The following is an 18507-nucleotide window of genomic DNA, read 5'->3' on the forward strand; positions in this document are numbered from 1 at the left end:
ATATAAGCCACCCTCTTCCTCCGTCGCTGCTCGGCTTGCATACCCAATCTAATGTCTAATGCTAGAATAAAACCATTAAAAAAAATGTCCACCGTTGGATCACCCTCCCCTGTTAACTCACATCAAAAGTCAACTTTTTTTGTTTTTTTTGTGAAGGAAAAATGTCGACCTTATAATTAAGTGCCTACATTCCCCGACATAGGAAAAAAACCCCAATTCTTGGCAAATATTACGTGCCGTTGTTTTTCAACAATGTGGCAGGGACTCCCACGTGCGAGATGGATGTTTTTCTGCCGTTAGATAACCAGGGAATGAGATTTTCAACGGCTAATAACCGTCATTAACGGCATCATCAACGAACATGTATGTTTCGCTTTCAATCAAGACCGCAAATCTTTGATGAGGTAATTAAGTATCTCCTTGAAAAGGGGGTGATTATAAAAAAAAAAAAAAAAAAAAAAAAAAAACAAAGACCCGAATACAATGCTAATTTGGTCGGTCCAAACTCCGGATTGAATTATGGGACCCACGAAGCATGTGGGTTTACTGTTTATCTGGGTCCCGCCAAGATGGAATAACTGTCCTAGTGGGAAACCGTTTTCTAGTTGATGCAATTTTCATGCAAAACGTCACCAATTCTTGGTTTACTTGCACAAACTCTAGAGTCTAAAGAAAAGAAAGGCTAAGAGAAATGGTTTGGACTTTCATTGTGGAAATTAAACTTAGCTAATAAAATATGGTTATAGGGTTCAAGTCCGTATATTAGTATATGATTTCTCTAGACTTTTTACTTCTTTTTTTCTCATGGCCGTATGCTACACAACAATATACTTCAAGTTATGAGAATATAAATTCTTTCATGAATATCACAATAAATATCACCGATACATTTTCAAATTAACATTTATAAAATATCAGGCGCTTTTAAGAGAAACATGCATGTCAAAATGTATAGTTTATAGATGAAAATATTTATGTTTGATGATAACTTATGTTGGCGTTCTTATGAGTGATTACTTATCTCGATCGCTAAATTCTCATACATGAGCTTCTTGCGAAGATACTAGCTCCACACTCTACATTGTGCTCTAATATTAGCCAAAATTATAAGCTAAAACCCTAACCGCTACGCTTAAAAACTCAAATTACACATTCTACCTTGAAAGCATTTGAACATTTTCGAGGACTGTAGGAATGGTTTACATCATTGTAACAATGTTTGACACTTTTCCACAAACATTATCCAAGAGTTTGCTAAAAAGTAATTTTGATACTATGTTAAAATATTAAAAAAAAAAAAATAAGACAGACAGGATGCAATAGAGAAACACAAGGAGACTTAAGGTGATTCCACAATAAAGGGAGAGGTCTACAGTTCTAATGCCGGCCTAGGCTATATTATCATTGATTAACTTGTTTGACAATACAGTGAAATACTTATTTTTATATAGGTCATATAGATGTACAATACAAGTAATGTAAAGCTCATGATAATGAGATTCTTATATAATTAAAGGACCAGATTATAATATTATCTGATAAGGAAATAAAACAATTTAATTTTACAAAGAAATCGTATAGATTCTCACGACCATCTCGAACACTCATTTTTTGTTCGGGTAAAAAATACAAAATCAATCCTTGATGTTTACGTGATTTTCAATTAACTTTACGTGGCATCAAAATAAACTCGAAGGTCACTGAAGTATGCTAAAAAATAATTTAGTCTCTACAGTCAAATTTCATTCATTGACTTAACTGGTTTTAATACCGAGAAACGTCAAAGCCTATAAAATTGTAGCACTTATCTTATTTAAGTCAGTGTCATACGTATCAACGGAATCTGTTAAATTAGTTGATGAAATTTATTTGGAGAGACTAAATTGTTTTTTAGTAAACCTTAAAGACCTCGAAGTTTATTTTGATGCCACAAAAATCAATTACAAATCAAATAAGCCACAATGAATACATTTTTCCTTTCTTGGTTTAATATTTACCTTTTGTTCTCTTCACCATCCAAGTCCTTAGAGTGGTGAACTATACATTACAACAGCATGCGTCAGATTTCCTTATAGGAACATCAAATTTCGATTTCAAAAAGAAAGTTTTTTTTACCAAGTAAAAGCACTGTACACTTGTTTTAATTTTGTTCCACGAATTAAGGTTTAGAAGTTGATGACTAATTAACGACTGGGACAGCAATCAATCAATCAAAGAGCTATCACACTATATATCATATTAAATTTCCATCCATGAATATTAGAATTTAATATGTTGAAATTTAAAAAAAAAATTCTACCAAATTCAATGAACCTTAATTAAGCCAAATGATCCGTGCATGATATATTGCTGAAGTCATGGCATTCTAATTTCCATGATAAGGAAATTATCTTTGTATTTTACCCTCCCATGCATACAGCACCATGCTGGTGAATACGTGGATTAAGGAAATGTCACCATTTCTCGCACATTAAAAAAATGTTCCCTTGTACCTTACGAAAAATTCAAGCTCAAATCCTCTCACAGTGACACGTGGCATGTTATAATAGGATGCATTTTGAACTCAAGCACTGCTCTTCTTCTATAAATACCACTCACCAATTCATCTCATTCAAGCCAAAAAAAAAAACAAAATTAATTTTCCACTCTGAGAGATATAATGGCTCTTGTTCTTCAACAATCCTTCTCTGTGTTTATTACTCTCTTATCTCTTGTTTCTCTTCTGATCAACCCTAGCTCTTGCTTCAAGCCCAAGCTTCTCAATGTCTCAAAGAATAATGTTCCATCCAATTCTGGTTGGTCACCCGCAGGTGCAACATGGTATGGAAGCGCCACAGGTGCCGGGAGTGATGGTAATTATGCAGAAGAAACATTAATTATTACCAAATATTCATACAAAAGTTGCAGAAAAATATAAATATATTTCTCAATTTTCATGTCTTGTCCATGCAGGGGGTGCTTGTGGATATGCGTCCACAGTAGAGCAAGCCCCATTCTCTTCAATGATTTCAGCTGGAGGCCCTTCTTTATACGAATCAGGCAAAGGGTGTGGAGCTTGTTATCAGGTAAAAAAACTGGAAATTAAAGCTCATGACATCTATGTGGGTTGGTTTGATGACTATATAATAATCTTTTTACACGACTGTGATACAATTGAGATGATTATGATTTGCGGCTGATTTTCCTGCTGGGATCATGCAGGTTAGGTGCACAGGGAATGCAGCATGCTCGGGAAACCCGGTGACCGTAGTGATCACCGATGAGTGTCCGGGGTGTACATCTGAATCTGCTCATTTTGATTTGAGTGGTACAGCTTTTGGAGCCATGGCAGCTTCTGGTAAAGCTGATCAACTACGCAATGCTGGAGTCCTGCAGATTGAATATAGAAGGTACATTAATGGCGTATGAGGAGGGGTGGGGTGGGTGGAAATTAAGAAAATAATGCATTTGGTTAAGTGTGACAAAAATTCTTCATTATTGTCAAAAGTCTTTTATTCCTGGTTTTAAAGTCTTCTATTCAAATGTTTTGACTATATAATTACTGTATTTATCACTTCTTTACTTCAAATATTTTTTTTTCTATGTCTTTACTTCAAATAATTAAATTAAGTTTCTTGTCAGTGTCACTTTTTTCAACATTTTGTTTTTGTTTTTGGATTTTTTTTTTTTTTTTTTGTCATTTTATTAATCATCTCTTCGCGAATGACTAAACCCAGAGGCGAAAGGAGGAGATGGCCGGTATTAGTTATGGCTCTCCCTCTCTTTTGAAAATTTTATATACTATAATATATAAATAACTAAATCTACATATCTGAACCAAAATAATTAGGGATAACTTCACTTAAGATTCTTAAATTACCAAACGTTTTGAGAAGACACTCTAAATTTTAAAAACTCTCAATTTTACCTTATGAGCTTTCAATTTCATGCAATTGACTCCCTCCATCATTTTTTTTTTCCCTTTAAACCCTAATGAAGACCACTAAAAAGACCAAATTACCCTTCAAATTTCTTCTTCTTTTTTTTTTTAAATTTTCAATTTGAAATTAAGGATAAATTTGAAATTTTATAAAAGTTTTCAAGGGTACGTATAAAAGTCATTTCATCACTTATAACGTTCAAAAACTGACAGGGGGGAGTAGATTGCATTAAATTGAAAGTTTTAGATAAAATTGAGAGGTTTTAAAATTTAGAATAGTCTTTTCAAATCGTGTAATAGTTTAGGAGTCATTTGTGAAGTTTCCCCAAAAGATAAAAAAAGCTTGACTGTACGTTGGCCTTATTATAAGAAAAATTATTTTATACCAAAATCTATCATGAGCAACAGCAATCCAAAACTTTCATTAAAAAATTATGTAGGAGCGATGTAAAAGAGTTTCTAATGTAGTAAGGGCATGCAGCAAAGTACAAGCTGAAGCATCATGGCTAAGTTAGAATGTCGTATTTCATTTTAATAGGTGTTTGAGTTAAAAATTGAAATATATTAACAAACAATTTTTTTTTTTTTTTGGTTAATACCAAATGAATTAATATTAATTTCATTTTTTTATATGTTAATATATATTTATTTATTTATTTATTTCAGAGTGGAGTGCAACTGGCCTGGCGCGACAATAGCCTTCCACGTGGACGCTGGCTCCAATCCAAACTATTTTGCTTCCCTAATTGAATACGAAGACGGAGATGGAAGCCTCCGTGGGGTAGACCTCAAACAGGCCCTTGACTCGGCCTCATGGCTTCCTATGCAGCAGTCATGGGGTGCAGTTTGGAAGCTTGATGCTGGCTCAACATTGCAGGCTCCTTTTTCCATCCGCCTAACCTCGCTCGACTCCGGCAGCACCGTCGTGGCCAACAACGTCATTCCGGCCGGCTGGCAGGCCGGAAAAACTTACCGATCTGTTGTCAACTTCCAGACCTAATTAAATCATACGTTTGATCAGTTTGGTTGTTTGCAAAAATATGTGTAGTTTTTAGTACTGCTGAAGATGAACTAAAAAGTCAGCTGAGCTACCGCCTATACTAGACATTGGTTTGTCGTCTCAGACAGAAAGCATCTATGAATTATTATTTAGAGTTACGTATTGTTGAGCACAAATGATCTGACTCTTTTTTTTCTTTCTCGAATCTTTCATCTTTTTTCCACGTTTATGATATCTATCATAAATAAAGAATTACGTACATTTGATTAAGACAGAAAATAAGACAATTTGAAGATTAGTGTACCATCCTATAATATTTTCTTTGAGGTTGAATAACCTTTTAAAATTAATTATTTGTTTCACAATAAAAATACAAAGAAGCAAAAATATATTATTAAATCATTAAATTCATTTTTTTTTAATAATTAAAGAACAATTAGAAGACTTATAAAATTACATATATAGAAAACTTATTGTCCCACAAGAGTAATAATGATATAAAGAGAGCTAGAGTTCTTCTAAGGTCCTCTCAAATGTAATATCGTTTTTAAAATCACCATTAAATTTAAGATGACCATTATTAAATTTTGATTTATCGGTGATTTTAAATGTCATATCACATTCGGAAAGACTGTAGTTCTCTTTATATCATTACTCGTCTCACAAGGTATTTCGCGAAAAAAAAAAAAAAAAAAAAACCCTTGGGCAACCTTTAATACATGAATTCGCCCGAAGCTACTAGTAGATTCCCGAATGCCTCTTTAATTTAGTATGATCTAGCCTTTCCAATGCCTCCTTTCTTGCCGCTAAAGTAGGCTACTAGGAGAGTAAGTAAGTTGCCTTGTTAGGTCATAGACCGAACCAAATAAAATCTTTTTATCTCATTTATTATTCTGCATTTAATTTATCTTTCTATAGCATTATAAATTTCTTCAGAATTGGCTAGCTATTTGATTAAAATATATAAATAAAATAGCTTATTTCTCAATTAAAAGAATAATTGTTTTTTTTATGAACCATAAGAATGGCTATTTTAAGTATTGGAGTATAATTATTTCACATTCTTTAATTTTAATAATTTTTTTAAAATAAAATTATCATTTTGCTTACCAAACCTACCGTTAATCTTTTGTCTTTGCAGTCAAAATTTAAAAAGAAACAAAGATCAAAAAAGATTAAAAAAAAAATAATTAAAAAAATAATAATAATAATAATAATAAAGAACAAGGAAAAAAATATTTGTTTGGATAGCGCTAACCGGCAAAGGACAGAACTATACGGCAACTTGACGGGATCCACCCCGTGAATGTACGTGGGTCCAAAGCTAACAGCCTAGGTGGACCAAACCCCAAAGCAGTGGGTCCCACCCGACATTTGTAGCCGTCCAAATTTGCAACGCAGTTTTCAATTTTCATGCGGATGGAGACAACCTAAGAAGAAGCCAAAAAGGTTAAGACATGGAGTAAAACAAAAACAAAAAGGTTAGATTGGACTTTTACGGTCAATTTAAGGCGGCTATTAAAGCATTCTCAATGGAAGAGTTAAATGTCCCCAAGAGGTAGTTCAATCGGCTGGGATCACACTTAATGAAGTGGAGGTCACTAGTTCGAATTCCCCTCCCCCCTCTTGTGTGGATATGTCAAAAAAAAAAAATGGAAGAGTTAAATGTTACTTTTATCTAAAATAACTCTTTAAATGTTTAAAAAATCTCCTACATTGGATTAGTCAAAAGAAAATGTAAAATAGATATTAGATTAGAAGAGCTAAAAAAAAAGCTAAATGTAGCAACACTTTTCAATGGAGCTATTTTATTTTTCATTGTTTCTCTCACATATTTTCTCTTTTTCCCAAATATTTTCCTACTTTTTCTCTGCATGTTCTATTTTTCCCAAAACTTTTTCCATTTTTCCTCTCACATGTTCTCTTCTTCCCAAAACTTTTCTTATTTTTAATAATATTTTAATAAAATAAATAGAAATATAGCTAATCGGATGTAGAGACATTTAAAAATGGCTTACCTAAACTAGATAAAAGTGAGTTATGAGGAGCCATTTTACATAAAAATATGGCTCCTCCATTGAGAATGCTCTTAGAGTGATTGGAGTTAGCAGAAAATTAAATAGTATTGTTAATTTTAGTTTTGAATGAAATTAATTAATTAAAAGGTCGATGAAGAGATTACCATATGTAAACATCACAAGAAATAAAATCAAATGAGTAATGATGTACATCACACAGGCATCAGTGAACAATACTTACACTGGTGACATGGCACATGCCCATATCATACTTAAAAAAATAATAATTTTAACCGTGTTTCGAAAACTCAACTTCAAAGTCGACTTCCTCCTTAAAAATCATTTTTGAAAGATTTCCGCTAAATTTTCTTTCCCTCAAAATTTCCCCAAAACAAATCCCTCTGTCTCTCTCTCTCTCTCTCTCTAATCTCTCGACACAATATGCTTAATTTTGGTGCTGCTTAATTACATGAGAGATCAAATTCAATGTCGTTTTATCTCCATAAACATGTATTTTCTTTTTGCTTCTTATAGATGTGTCATCTAAAATACTGATTAAGAATGTTTGACATGCATTGCATTCTGGGCTAAACAAAAAATATATAAAAATATACGCAATGCAAAATCATTACTAGAAGATAAAGGGATATACCACCTTTATTGGAGCTACATGAATGAATATGATCCAATATCTCCGACTGACCAACTCCATGAGCAATGCCCTTATAAGTAGGAAAAAAATAAAAATAAAATTTTGGATAATTACACTAAGTTATTTGAAATATTGTAGATATAATGGAAAAAATGGAAAGGCTTGAATCACTAGTGGTTAATAAAATATTCAGGTTAGGCTCTTGATAAGCAACTAGACTAATATTAGTGCGTTTGGCATTACGATTTCATAACAAAAAGTTGAATTTTAAACCAAATCGCAGAAAATAAATTGTTTGAGATTGCATTTTTAAAAATTGCGATTTAACAACGCAGAAAATTTGCGTTTTTTAATTACTGGTAAGAAGGAGCCTTTCTGAAAAAGTACAATTTTAAAGGCTGAACTGCAATTTTAAATGTCAAACTACGATTTTACTAAATGTTTTATTGCATTTTTAAAAATCACGTTTTCAAATCGTTATTTTGAAATCGCAAACCCAAATAGAACGTAAGATCCCTATGAGTTTCTTAATGAATTCAAGCATGAACTGTTTGAACAAGAGAAATCTACAATAGTAAGTATGATGTGCTTATCAACCAACTATATTAGTACTATGTTTCTCTATTGATGATCTCATTATAACTTATGTGACTTACTATGTTATGAAGTTGAGGCTTGATAACTAATACACTATGATTGGTTCTTTTCAAAAAGATATTGTTGAGATATCGTTTCCATTAGAATTAAGTAGCATGAGTGTGAAAGGAGGGCTATACTTTGTAACATTCAAGTTTTATGCTCATTGTTAACAAGTTTTGTCAGTCCTTGGAATTTGTAATATAATTGTTGTTGCATTACTATGTTGGGTACCCAGAGTGTGCACATTTAGCTTATTAGACTACACTATTGTTAAGAAAATTGATAATTAATTGGCAACATATTTTTCATTAGACCTTTATGCAAAAGATAAGTTTGGAAAGAAAATACACGAGAACACACACCAATCACACATGTACACAAAGAGTTTATGTGGTTCAGCAATATGCCTACATCCACAGGGCGTGATCCGGTCTCCTTCCTTACTATTGAGAAATATTGAGTATAATAGTACAAGCCTGAACCGCTCAAATTTAATATCTCAAACTCAAGCCCTTAACCCCTTGTACACCACACTCAACTGTCCCTCTCAAATATTCAGTAAAGAAAAACTCTCTACACTTTGTAAATGCCACAAAGTACTCTCACCAATTTGAATTTTCTGGATGATCTCAACCAAGGACTACATGTCCTTTTATGTAGGCTTAATCACGAAAAATATAAGAACAATTTTAATCCAATTGCTAATGCGAAAACGAAACCATTATGAATACAAAGTCTTTTCCATGATGAAGATAAGGCCTTGTTTGGGAAGCAAGATTTTCCAACTCAAACTCAAATTTTTTCTAAATTCATGTTTGGTAATTTTTTAAACTCAACTAAAAAATTTTCAACTTAACTAAAAAACTCTCAACCTAATTAATAAAAATTATAAATAAAGATTGAAAATAAATTTAAGGTAGCCGGAACACCTCAGGTGATTGCTGGACCACCCCTAAGAATTTGAAGGTGACCGATCTACCCCCCAGGAATGGATCGGCCTCCCCCGAAGGCCGAAGCTAATGGGGGTGGTTGAGTCACCCCCACCCGGTCTAATTTGGGAGTGGTTTAACGGTTAGGAGTAGCCGAACCACCCCCATTAGCTTTGGAGGTGGTCAATGCACACACTAAGGGTGGATTAACCATGCCCAAGTATCCATTGGGGGTGGCTCAACCACCTTTAGACACTTGGGGGTGGCTGATCCACCCCTCAGTGGTAGTTTAGCCACCCCTATGAGTGGTTCAAAATTGCCCATAATTTTTTTAAAACAAATTTAATTTAGTTTTTTTTTTTTTTAATATTTTAATATATATATATATATATATATAAAATTTTTACTTAATTTTATTAATTACCATCCAAACATAATCTCAACTCTTTTTCTTCCTCGATATTCATACTAAAAAAAAAAAACTCAAAATTGAATTGAGTTCAAAACCAAACAATGGCATTCCCAAACAAGGCTTGCGGCCCACATGTTTACCCACACATATTTTCTCCAGAAATCTAATTTCAAATTGTTCTTGAACTTCTTTTAAAGCTAACATTATCCTCTTATAGATAAATAGGACTTAAGCCCACCAATTTGAATATTGATATTTTTCAGCAATTATCTTCACACTTGTTGACAATTTGAGCCATTATCAACAAGTATAATATTTTTTTAATATGTAAAATATGGGTTAAAGAGAGTATGCAACTAAATATAATATAATATATAAATATGTATTCCTATATAACGTAGTATTTAGTAATAATAACTAGAATTTACGTAACACTTTATATAAAAAAAGTATATTATTTTTTTTAAGTCTCAATAAACTAGTGAATAACTCTAAAATCTCAAAACATAAAACAAGATCCGAAAATCAAATATAAAATTCAACTCCCAAATAACATAATTTTGGGTCCAAAATGGCCCAACTTAAAAACAACAAAAACACAAGCGTACAAAGTCAAGGAGTACAAAGTCCATAATTAACATTATTCCACATCTCAAACAATGGTCAATTGAGGACTGCTATCTAGCAACGTTTGCTCTCGCACATTCTTTGAAAAGCCTCCATATGAATATGTAACCACATCATGCTTTATGTGTGAAATGAACATAATAATTAAAGTGAGTAGTGCAAAACATGAAAAAACATGCTTCGAGTTAAGTAATTATGAGGTTCGATTGAATAAAAATGATTCATAATGCACAAATGACAAGCAGAAAAATATAAATGCTTATTATGCTTGTTGTATAACTAGGTACGGATGCCTACCGAATAGTCAAAGCCATCAAGTAATCATCATCTCACCCATCCTTTTCAACCATTAGATGCTTCATTATCTAGTAGCATATCTTTAGGAAAAAGATTATCCATATTAATGTCAAAATTTTTTGAGAATGTTGTATTATATGATTGACATAATAAGATATATGACTTATTTAATTCCCTTCTCATTTATTTTTAACGAGATAACTAAAATTTCACTTTAATTTGCAAGGACAATGAGGTTTCGTATCAATTATCAAAAACCAAATAGCTAAATTCTAATTAGGGTATACAACAAAGAGATTAATTATTATACCCTAAGAACGATGGTGGTGAGGTGCAACGAAAATCATGATAAAGAAAGATGTTGGGAAACTAAAAAAGGTGAGTTAATTGATGGAAGTGGCAGAGATAAAATGAATTCTATCAAAACATTTGTATCCTTCTTCCCTCCCATAGTTCCTCTCTCTTTGACCTAAACAAGTTTCAACTAGAGGGAATCCTAGCAACAAACTTGAATGAAGGGCCCCCATGCAGGGGAATAAGATTCTCTACAATCCATAATGGACTGGAGAATATCCAATTCATGACAGAAATTTCTTTTTAAAAATCCTACAGCCATAAATAGGACACATGTCCCACTATAAAAAAAAAATAATAAAAAAATAATATTTCAGATTAAAAAAAAATTAATAAATTAATAAAAAAATAAGAGGTCACTGGCCACTCTATCTTGGCCATAAGGGGTAGCTGGACCACCCCATTTTAGCTGGGGGTGGCTTGAGAGCCACCCCAATGGCCGGACCACCCCATGGCACTTGGGGGTGGTCCAGCCACCCCCTAAACTCTAACTAAAAAAAAAAAAACATATATATATCGTTTGGCCCTTAGGGTGGCCGGACCACCCCCAAGGGCCATGGGGTGGCTTCGGCCACCCCAGGCCAGCTAGTTTGAGGTGGCCCAAGTCATGGCCACCCCCAAGGGCCAAACAAATTTATTTATTTATTTATTTTTTTTTTATTTTTTTGTTTTTTCAGATCTGGCCCTTGGGCTTGGGGGTGGCCCCAAGGGCCAAACGAATTTTTTTTTTTTTTTTTTTTTTTTTTTAAAAAAAATTTGGATCTGGCCCTTTGGGGTGGCCGGACCACCCCTAGCCCCAATTGGGGTGGTCCGGCCACCCCCAATGGGTAGTCAGCCACCCCTTAATTTTTTAAACTTTTGTTTTATAATTTTTTTTAAAAAAATATATATAATATTTTATTATATTTTTTTATTAATGGAATAGATGTCTTATTTATAGCCTCAGGATCTCTTTAAAGAGATCCTGGCCATTAACTAGAGAGGATCATCTTCCCCATGCAAGAGCCGCCAGCCAAATCAACTAATAAATGAGATAGACTCTTAGGGTTTCTAACCACGGAGCACGCATATCTCAAAAATGTATAGTTTCTCTCCTAAAAATGGCTACAACATATCTAAAATATGCTTAGTTTCTCTCCCAAAGATGACTACAATACATCCTTTGTAGAAAGGTCACGTATAAAATACGATTACATTTTTTGGGGACAAATATCATAGTATTGTAGATATTTTGTTACACTTACGTCATAAAAAAATTGGCAGAGTACCAAAGAAGTGACTACTATGGTCATAATTACTATCTAACAATTTTCATTTAAAAAAATATATACATATATCATTGGAATTTTCTAACATGATATCTTTATTCCTCCAATTCAACTTAAATTACTCTAATTGGCAACCTGTCATTATTTATCATACAAAATTATAACAAATCCTTTTATGGGTAAGTAGAAAAAAGAGTAATAACCGACAGTTATGATAATGAGATTTTTGTTTGACATCTCTTTAGCTAGGTATTGAAGTTATTATTAAATGCTACATAAGTTAGGAAAATTGTATAGTGTCAACTCTTACTACACGTTAAGATACATGAAGAACAAAAAAAAGTTGGGAAAACTTCATGTACCACCATTGATTTTTCATCAGTTTTATAATCATACCCTTAAACTTTAAAAGTGTCAATGTAGTGAATTCATCTTTTAATTTTTTTTCAATTTCAACCCTACGTTAACATTTTTCATTAAATCCTAATAGATGAGTGTCAAAATTCTCAAAATAACCTCATTATTATTATTATTATTATTAAAAAAATGAAAGGATTTAGGCGTTGGTCATAATTTAAAGGAATTTCAAAAATACCTACGCCTGAATCTTTGAAAAACGATATAATTTTTTTTTTTTTAAAAAAAATGTTATTTTGGCAAGATTTGATGAAATATTTTAGGGAAATTATATATAAATTCCTTAAGTCAACACGCCTTCATTAAAAACTCCCTAGGTTTTTTTTTCTTCGAAAATTTAGTCCCTGCGTCAATCGAAACGACAATAAACTCCCTACCGTCAAAAATTTTTAACACCCGTTAGGGCCACTCAAAACTCCTCATTTTACCTGATTAAAATATTAATTTTTTTATTAAATTAATTTTAAAAATTAAATCTAAAAAAAATGAAAGGTGGCCAGGTGTGACGGTGCCACCTATGGCCACCCCATGGGTGGAGGGGTGGCTTGCGGGCCACCCCAAACCCCAAAGGGGGTGGCCGTGAGCCACCCCATGGGTGGAGGGGTGGCCCGCAGGCCACCCCAAACCCCCAATGGGGTGGCCGCGAGCCACCCTAAGGGTGGATTGAGGTGGCCCCCAGGCCACTCCAAACCACCCAAAGGGTGGCTCGAGCCACCCCTTGGGTGGAGGGGTCGCCGCCAGCCACCCCATGGGTGGAGGGGTGGCCTTGGCCACAAGCCAGCCCAAACCACCCGAAGGGTGGCTCGAGCCACCCCCAGGGGTGGCCCGCAAGCCACTCCAAACCACTTGGGGTTGGCCGGAAGTCATCCCATAGGGATTGGGGGGGTGGTCAGGGGTGGCACCGCCACCCCTAGCCACCCTTCAATTTTTTTTTAGATTTAATTTTAAAATTAATTTAATAAAAAAAATTAATATTTTAATCAGGTAAAACGGGGAGTTTTAAGTAGCCTTAACGGGTGTTAAAAAGTTTTGACGGTAGGGAGTTTATTGTAGTTTCGATTGACTCAGTGACTAAATTTTCGGGAAAAAAAAAAAAAAAAAACTAGGGAGTTTTTAATGAAGGCGCTTTGACTTAAAGAGTTTATATATAATTTCCCAATATTTTAATAGTGGGTTAAATTGAAAATAATAATAATAATAAAATATTGATCAACTAAATTGACATTTTTTAAACTTTAAGGGTATGATTACAAAAGTAATGAAAGAACAGGGATGATAAGTGAAGTTTTCTAAAAAAATGTCTAACATTTTGTAGCGGGTGAAAATAAAACCTATAATAAACCTTTCATTGATGTCCTATGAATATATAAAAGTTGAAAGTCTTCTTTTGCAATATATAAGATTGATAACCATTCCAAGAAACAAGCAGCAACATGATTTCCATCCTTCTATTATAGGCAATCAACTTGGAGACAAAATAAATGGAGAGAGAGAAGTTATGAAATGTTTACCAGACCTTACGCTAGGGATTCAATGACGACCTCTTAGTGTTCCTTGCAATGATTTTCATAACATTTTGAGACACATGACCCAACAGTGCTTGATTCCCACAAGCAATCAACTATGCAGAATAAACACTTCCTAGTCATTTTGTGGTCATGTTCAATTAGGCATTTTGACTGACCCATCCAAATACAAGCTTTAAATGTAGAGCTGCCATGTGGACATGTTCCTCACAAACTTAATTTCATCTTTAAGGCATGTGTGTATTGTTCCTTGAACTTTATCAACTTTAGAGGGGTGAGGAGATAGGATGGGCACCGGAGAGGAAGAAAAAGAGGTTGGGGCAAGGTTATTAATTTAAACTTTATCAAGCTCAAAGAAATGAGGTAGCCAGGTGGGAGGTGAATCAAGATGAAAAGGGGCATGAACAAGGTCATTAGCTTGTACTTTTAGGAGAATAAAGATAAGCAACTCTGTCATGACCATCATAAGTTTTCTAATATATTTGCAAGGCATAGATTTTCTTCCACTTTAGTAACTTTTTATTTTGATGTATAATTAAAACCATAATTAAAGCATAGCCCTTATATATTCTATGAAATTTATTTATTCTTAAATTAATTTAATTTAAATAAGTGTTGTCCAATAGTTATGACTTTTGGAACTATGATTGGTTTTTGGTTTAGCGACTTTCAGGGTTAAGTAATAGCTTTTGATAGGATTTCAAATAATTTTTATGTTAACCAGTAGTTTTTAACAAAGCATGTGTATATGTAAGGACGTAGTTAGATTCAAATGGTCCTCTAATCATGATATCATACATCAAGACACCCATACAAAAGTTTGAAAAACAATATTAACTTAAAAAACGTCATAAAGATACATATTAGAGTATTTAGAATTTAATCACTGTACTATTCATTTATAAAAGCTACGGCTGAAAAACACATGTTTTCATGGAAAATAATATTAACAAAAAAAAAATTGGAATTTTTTTAATGATAAAGAGACATTTGAAGCAAACATAATAAATCAACTTGATCAAATATATGAGTAAATGTATTGATTTTGTACTTAATGCAACGCAAAATACTATATCACATGGCATCCAATAAGGAAAGTTTATTTAAATGAAAAAAAAAAGAGAGGTTAAATTGCCTTTCATATGGTAAGAGAGATCATAAGTTTTTTTTTTTTGTAAAATGAGAGATCATAAGTTAAATTGCCTTCTATTTATTCTTTTATGTTAAATGCCTTTAACCCTCATGTGATAAGGCCTAGGGGTGTCAAAAATTACCGGGAAACCCTCAAACCGGGGTCCCGATTCCGGTTCCGGTTTGAAAAATTCAAAAACCGGGTACCCCGATTCCGGTACCCGGTTTTGGGTACCCGATTTTTACCGGGAATACCGGAACTGGGTTTCCATTATATATATATATTTTACACTTAGGTTTAGGTTTAGGTTTAGGGTATTTTAAAAAATTAAATTTTTATTTCTAAGGCCCAAATAGGCAAAAATATTGATTTTTTTAAGATTTTTGGACTTTTTTAGGATTATTTTTTAATTATTTAGAACAATCACAACAAAGCCTCTTTAATTTAGACAAAGAGACTAATAGATTTTTTTTAAAATGAGCCAACTTATGACAAAAAAAAAAAAAAAAAGTTTATTTTAGGCCCAATACCTAAAATAAGCCGAAAAACAAATTTAAAAAAAAAAACCGGTTACCGGACCGGGTAAAACCGGAACCGGCCGGGAACCACAGGGGTCCCGGTTCCGGTTCTGGTTTCTCAAAACCGAGAACCAGGGTACCCCGGTTCCGGTTCCGATTTTGACCAAAAACCGGAAAACCGGACCGGATTAACACCCCTAGTAAGGCCTAATAGCCAAAGATCGTCTTCGTTTCAAAAAGTATTGCAGGTACTATTTGTCTTGATCCTAAATATACCAAGATGACACTTTCATCCATGGATTTAATAAAAATACACGTCAAACTAATCAGACGCTACTACATGACCCATATACCTCATCAAAAAAAAATAATAATAAAATAAAATAAAAATGTATAAATCAATGAGAAACTTAAAAAGGAAATAAATAAATAAATAAAAATTCTAGGCAGCTACCCTATTTTGGCCAAGAAAGTAGCCGAACCACCCTTTATGATAGGTCTTGGGATAGCCGAACCACGTACCCCTTGCCCATTGCAGGTGATTTCGGCAATCCCCTAAGGCCGGTCCGAGCCACCCTTATTTGGCTATTAGAAGTGATTTGAAAATGCCAACATAAATAAAATAAAATAAAAAAGGGGGGTGGGGGTTTGGCCAATGGGTGGTGGCTGAACCCCCCTTGGCTAGCCATGGGGTTGACTCCAGCCACCCTAGCCTTTTTTGTTTAATAGGTTTTTTCTAATTTGTTTAACAGGATAGGCTCTAGCCACCCTAGCCTTTTTTTTAAAAAAAAAATAATAATAATAGTAATAATAATATCAATAAGCCATATGGGACAAGTGCGATGTTCAGAAGGGGATTAACATGTCTATTTGTTAAATTCATGGATGAGAGATGGATAGATGTACTATCTTGGTATTTACGCTTAAAATGAGTACAACCTATAACACGTTTTTTAACCGAGGGGCTGTTTGTAAAGTTTCTTTACGACTGGTACTAAAAAAATATTTAACCTTATTCTTTGCAAGGAAAAAAATAACAATATTGTTTTTTTTTTACATGTCCGCACAAGAGGGAGTAGAGGGAATAATAATATTGTTACATGGTTTAAGTTATAAGCTTCCAAAAAAATTATTATTTAATAAACAAATAACTTGTATAAACAAGCACCACAACTCGAAAGATTGTGTTTGCATGAATATGTGAAAGGCTTGTTGAAAAAATACAATACATTAAATGAAAGCATACATTTTAAAGGTTGCAGGGATAATTTCATTTTATTAACGGTAGTTCCATCTTCAACAAATGATGCAGGAGCAAGTGCCTAGTAAATGAATCACTTCTATACAATCATTCAACAACAAAAATAAAATAAAATAAAAAATAACAACAATAAAACTTTTACTTAATACGAATGAGTAAAATGCGATTTAAATAAAATTACAGTTTAATAATATCATTATGAAATATAACATTAGAAGAAACCCAATTTGAAGTGAAATTGAGATGATTGATTTTATGGTCAAGATTTTATTTTAATTGGGAATAGAGAGGGTCCTTAAAAAAAAAAAAAAAAAAAAAAAAGAAATTAATACTAGAAATTAACACATGACTCCATATGCTCAAAAAATTAAGATGGAATCATGCCTAACACTAAAAGGAATTAGCCCTTTCAGTCTTTCAAATAGGGGGTTTCATTTAATACATGGTGTCTTTTTTATTTTTTATTTTTATCAAAATTCTTCATAACTTCATAAAAAAAAAAAAAAAAAAAAAAAACAACAACAACTTTCAACGAATTTTGATAAAATAAATTACTTAGTAAGAGTTCATTTGGGATTACGGTTTCAAGAAGTGTGATTTTAAAAATTGCGCTTTTAAAATTTATTTTTTTGAAATCATTACTTTTTAAAATTGCAAAGGCGTTTGGAAAAATATGTTAAAAAGTATTTTTTATCAAATATTTGTTATGCGAAAATCGTGATTTTAGTTTAAATTCGTGTTTTTTCAAATAAGTACCTTCTAGCCTACTTATAGAAATCGCAGTTTTTTTTTCTTCCTATTTTAAATTAAGTGCTTTTTAAATTGCAATGTCCAACACCTTATATTTTGCGATATCTTTTTTTAAAAAAAAAATAGATTATTCTTGCGAAATTGCAATCTTAAATGCATTTTTTGAAGCTTATAATCCTAACCAATGGATGTTAATTCAAACAAAAAGAGAAAGATAGAGAAATAAAAAGCTACTTGACTTATGACGTTCCATATGGTCGAATAGAAATTTTCTCCAAACTAGTATGGAGGAAATATTCTCTAACCCATTTAAAATAATGTCAAGTGTCTCTAAATATTTAAAAGGCACATTAAAGCACATTAAATTTAGTCTAAGTTAGTAAACTGCTATTAATGACGTTAAGAATTTGTTGTTACTGTGCACAACAATGATGAATAATATGGAATCGAAAAGAGAGAGATGAGATACAAATTTATGTGGTTCCACAATATGCCTATGTCTACAGGAGAGAGTGCGGCTATATTTTATTATTCAATGATTTTGGGTTACAACATAACATATTTATAGGAAAACCCTAATTGAAAGTGTTTTAGAAAACCCCAAAATACCCCCCACAACTTATTTGTCTCTAAGCCCACATAAACTAATTACACCCAATGGTTCAGTAGTAGAATATGAGCCACTTGTTCCAACAATCTCTACCTTGGCAAGTATTCACCTCTTTGAAGATAATCAAGTATTGAGCCTCTACCTGGAACTAATAGGTTTAAGGATGCTGCCTCTTCTT

The 18507-nt window shown here is 32.9% G+C and overlaps 1 protein-coding gene across 1 annotated transcript; it reads left to right on the top strand.

Moving 5' to 3' along the window:
* Nucleotides 1–2643: 2643 nt before the first annotated feature.
* Nucleotides 2644–5077, top strand: LOC132167565 (putative expansin-B2). Its single transcript, XM_059578577.2, has 4 exons — nucleotides 2644–2852; nucleotides 2953–3065; nucleotides 3202–3389; nucleotides 4586–5077. Exons 1-4 carry the CDS (start codon nucleotides 2660–2662, stop codon nucleotides 4917–4919), a joined length of 828 nt encoding a protein of 275 aa, XP_059434560.2. The 5' UTR covers nucleotides 2644–2659; the 3' UTR covers nucleotides 4920–5077.
* Nucleotides 5078–18507: the final 13430 nt, after the last annotated feature.

Source organism: Corylus avellana, chromosome 2 (genome assembly GCF_965113065.1).
Source record: "Corylus avellana chromosome 2, dhCorAvel1.hap1.2, whole genome shotgun sequence".
Classification (NCBI taxonomy): domain Eukaryota; kingdom Viridiplantae; phylum Streptophyta; class Magnoliopsida; order Fagales; family Betulaceae; genus Corylus; species Corylus avellana.

What these genes read in the sequence shown, in the direction of transcription:
- LOC132167565 (XM_059578577.2), top strand. Translation starts at nt 2,660, where the DNA reads ATGGCTCTTGTTCTTCAACAATCCTTCTCTGTGTTTATTACTCTCTTA. An exon ending in GGTGTGGAGCTTGTTATCAG is followed by an intron (nt 3,066 to 3,201) that starts GTAAAAAAACTG and finishes GGGATCATGCAG; the next exon opens with GTTAGGTGCACAGGGAATGC. An exon ending in CTGCAGATTGAATATAGAAG is followed by an intron (nt 3,390 to 4,585) that starts GTACATTAATGG and finishes TATTTATTTCAG; the next exon opens with AGTGGAGTGCAACTGGCCTG.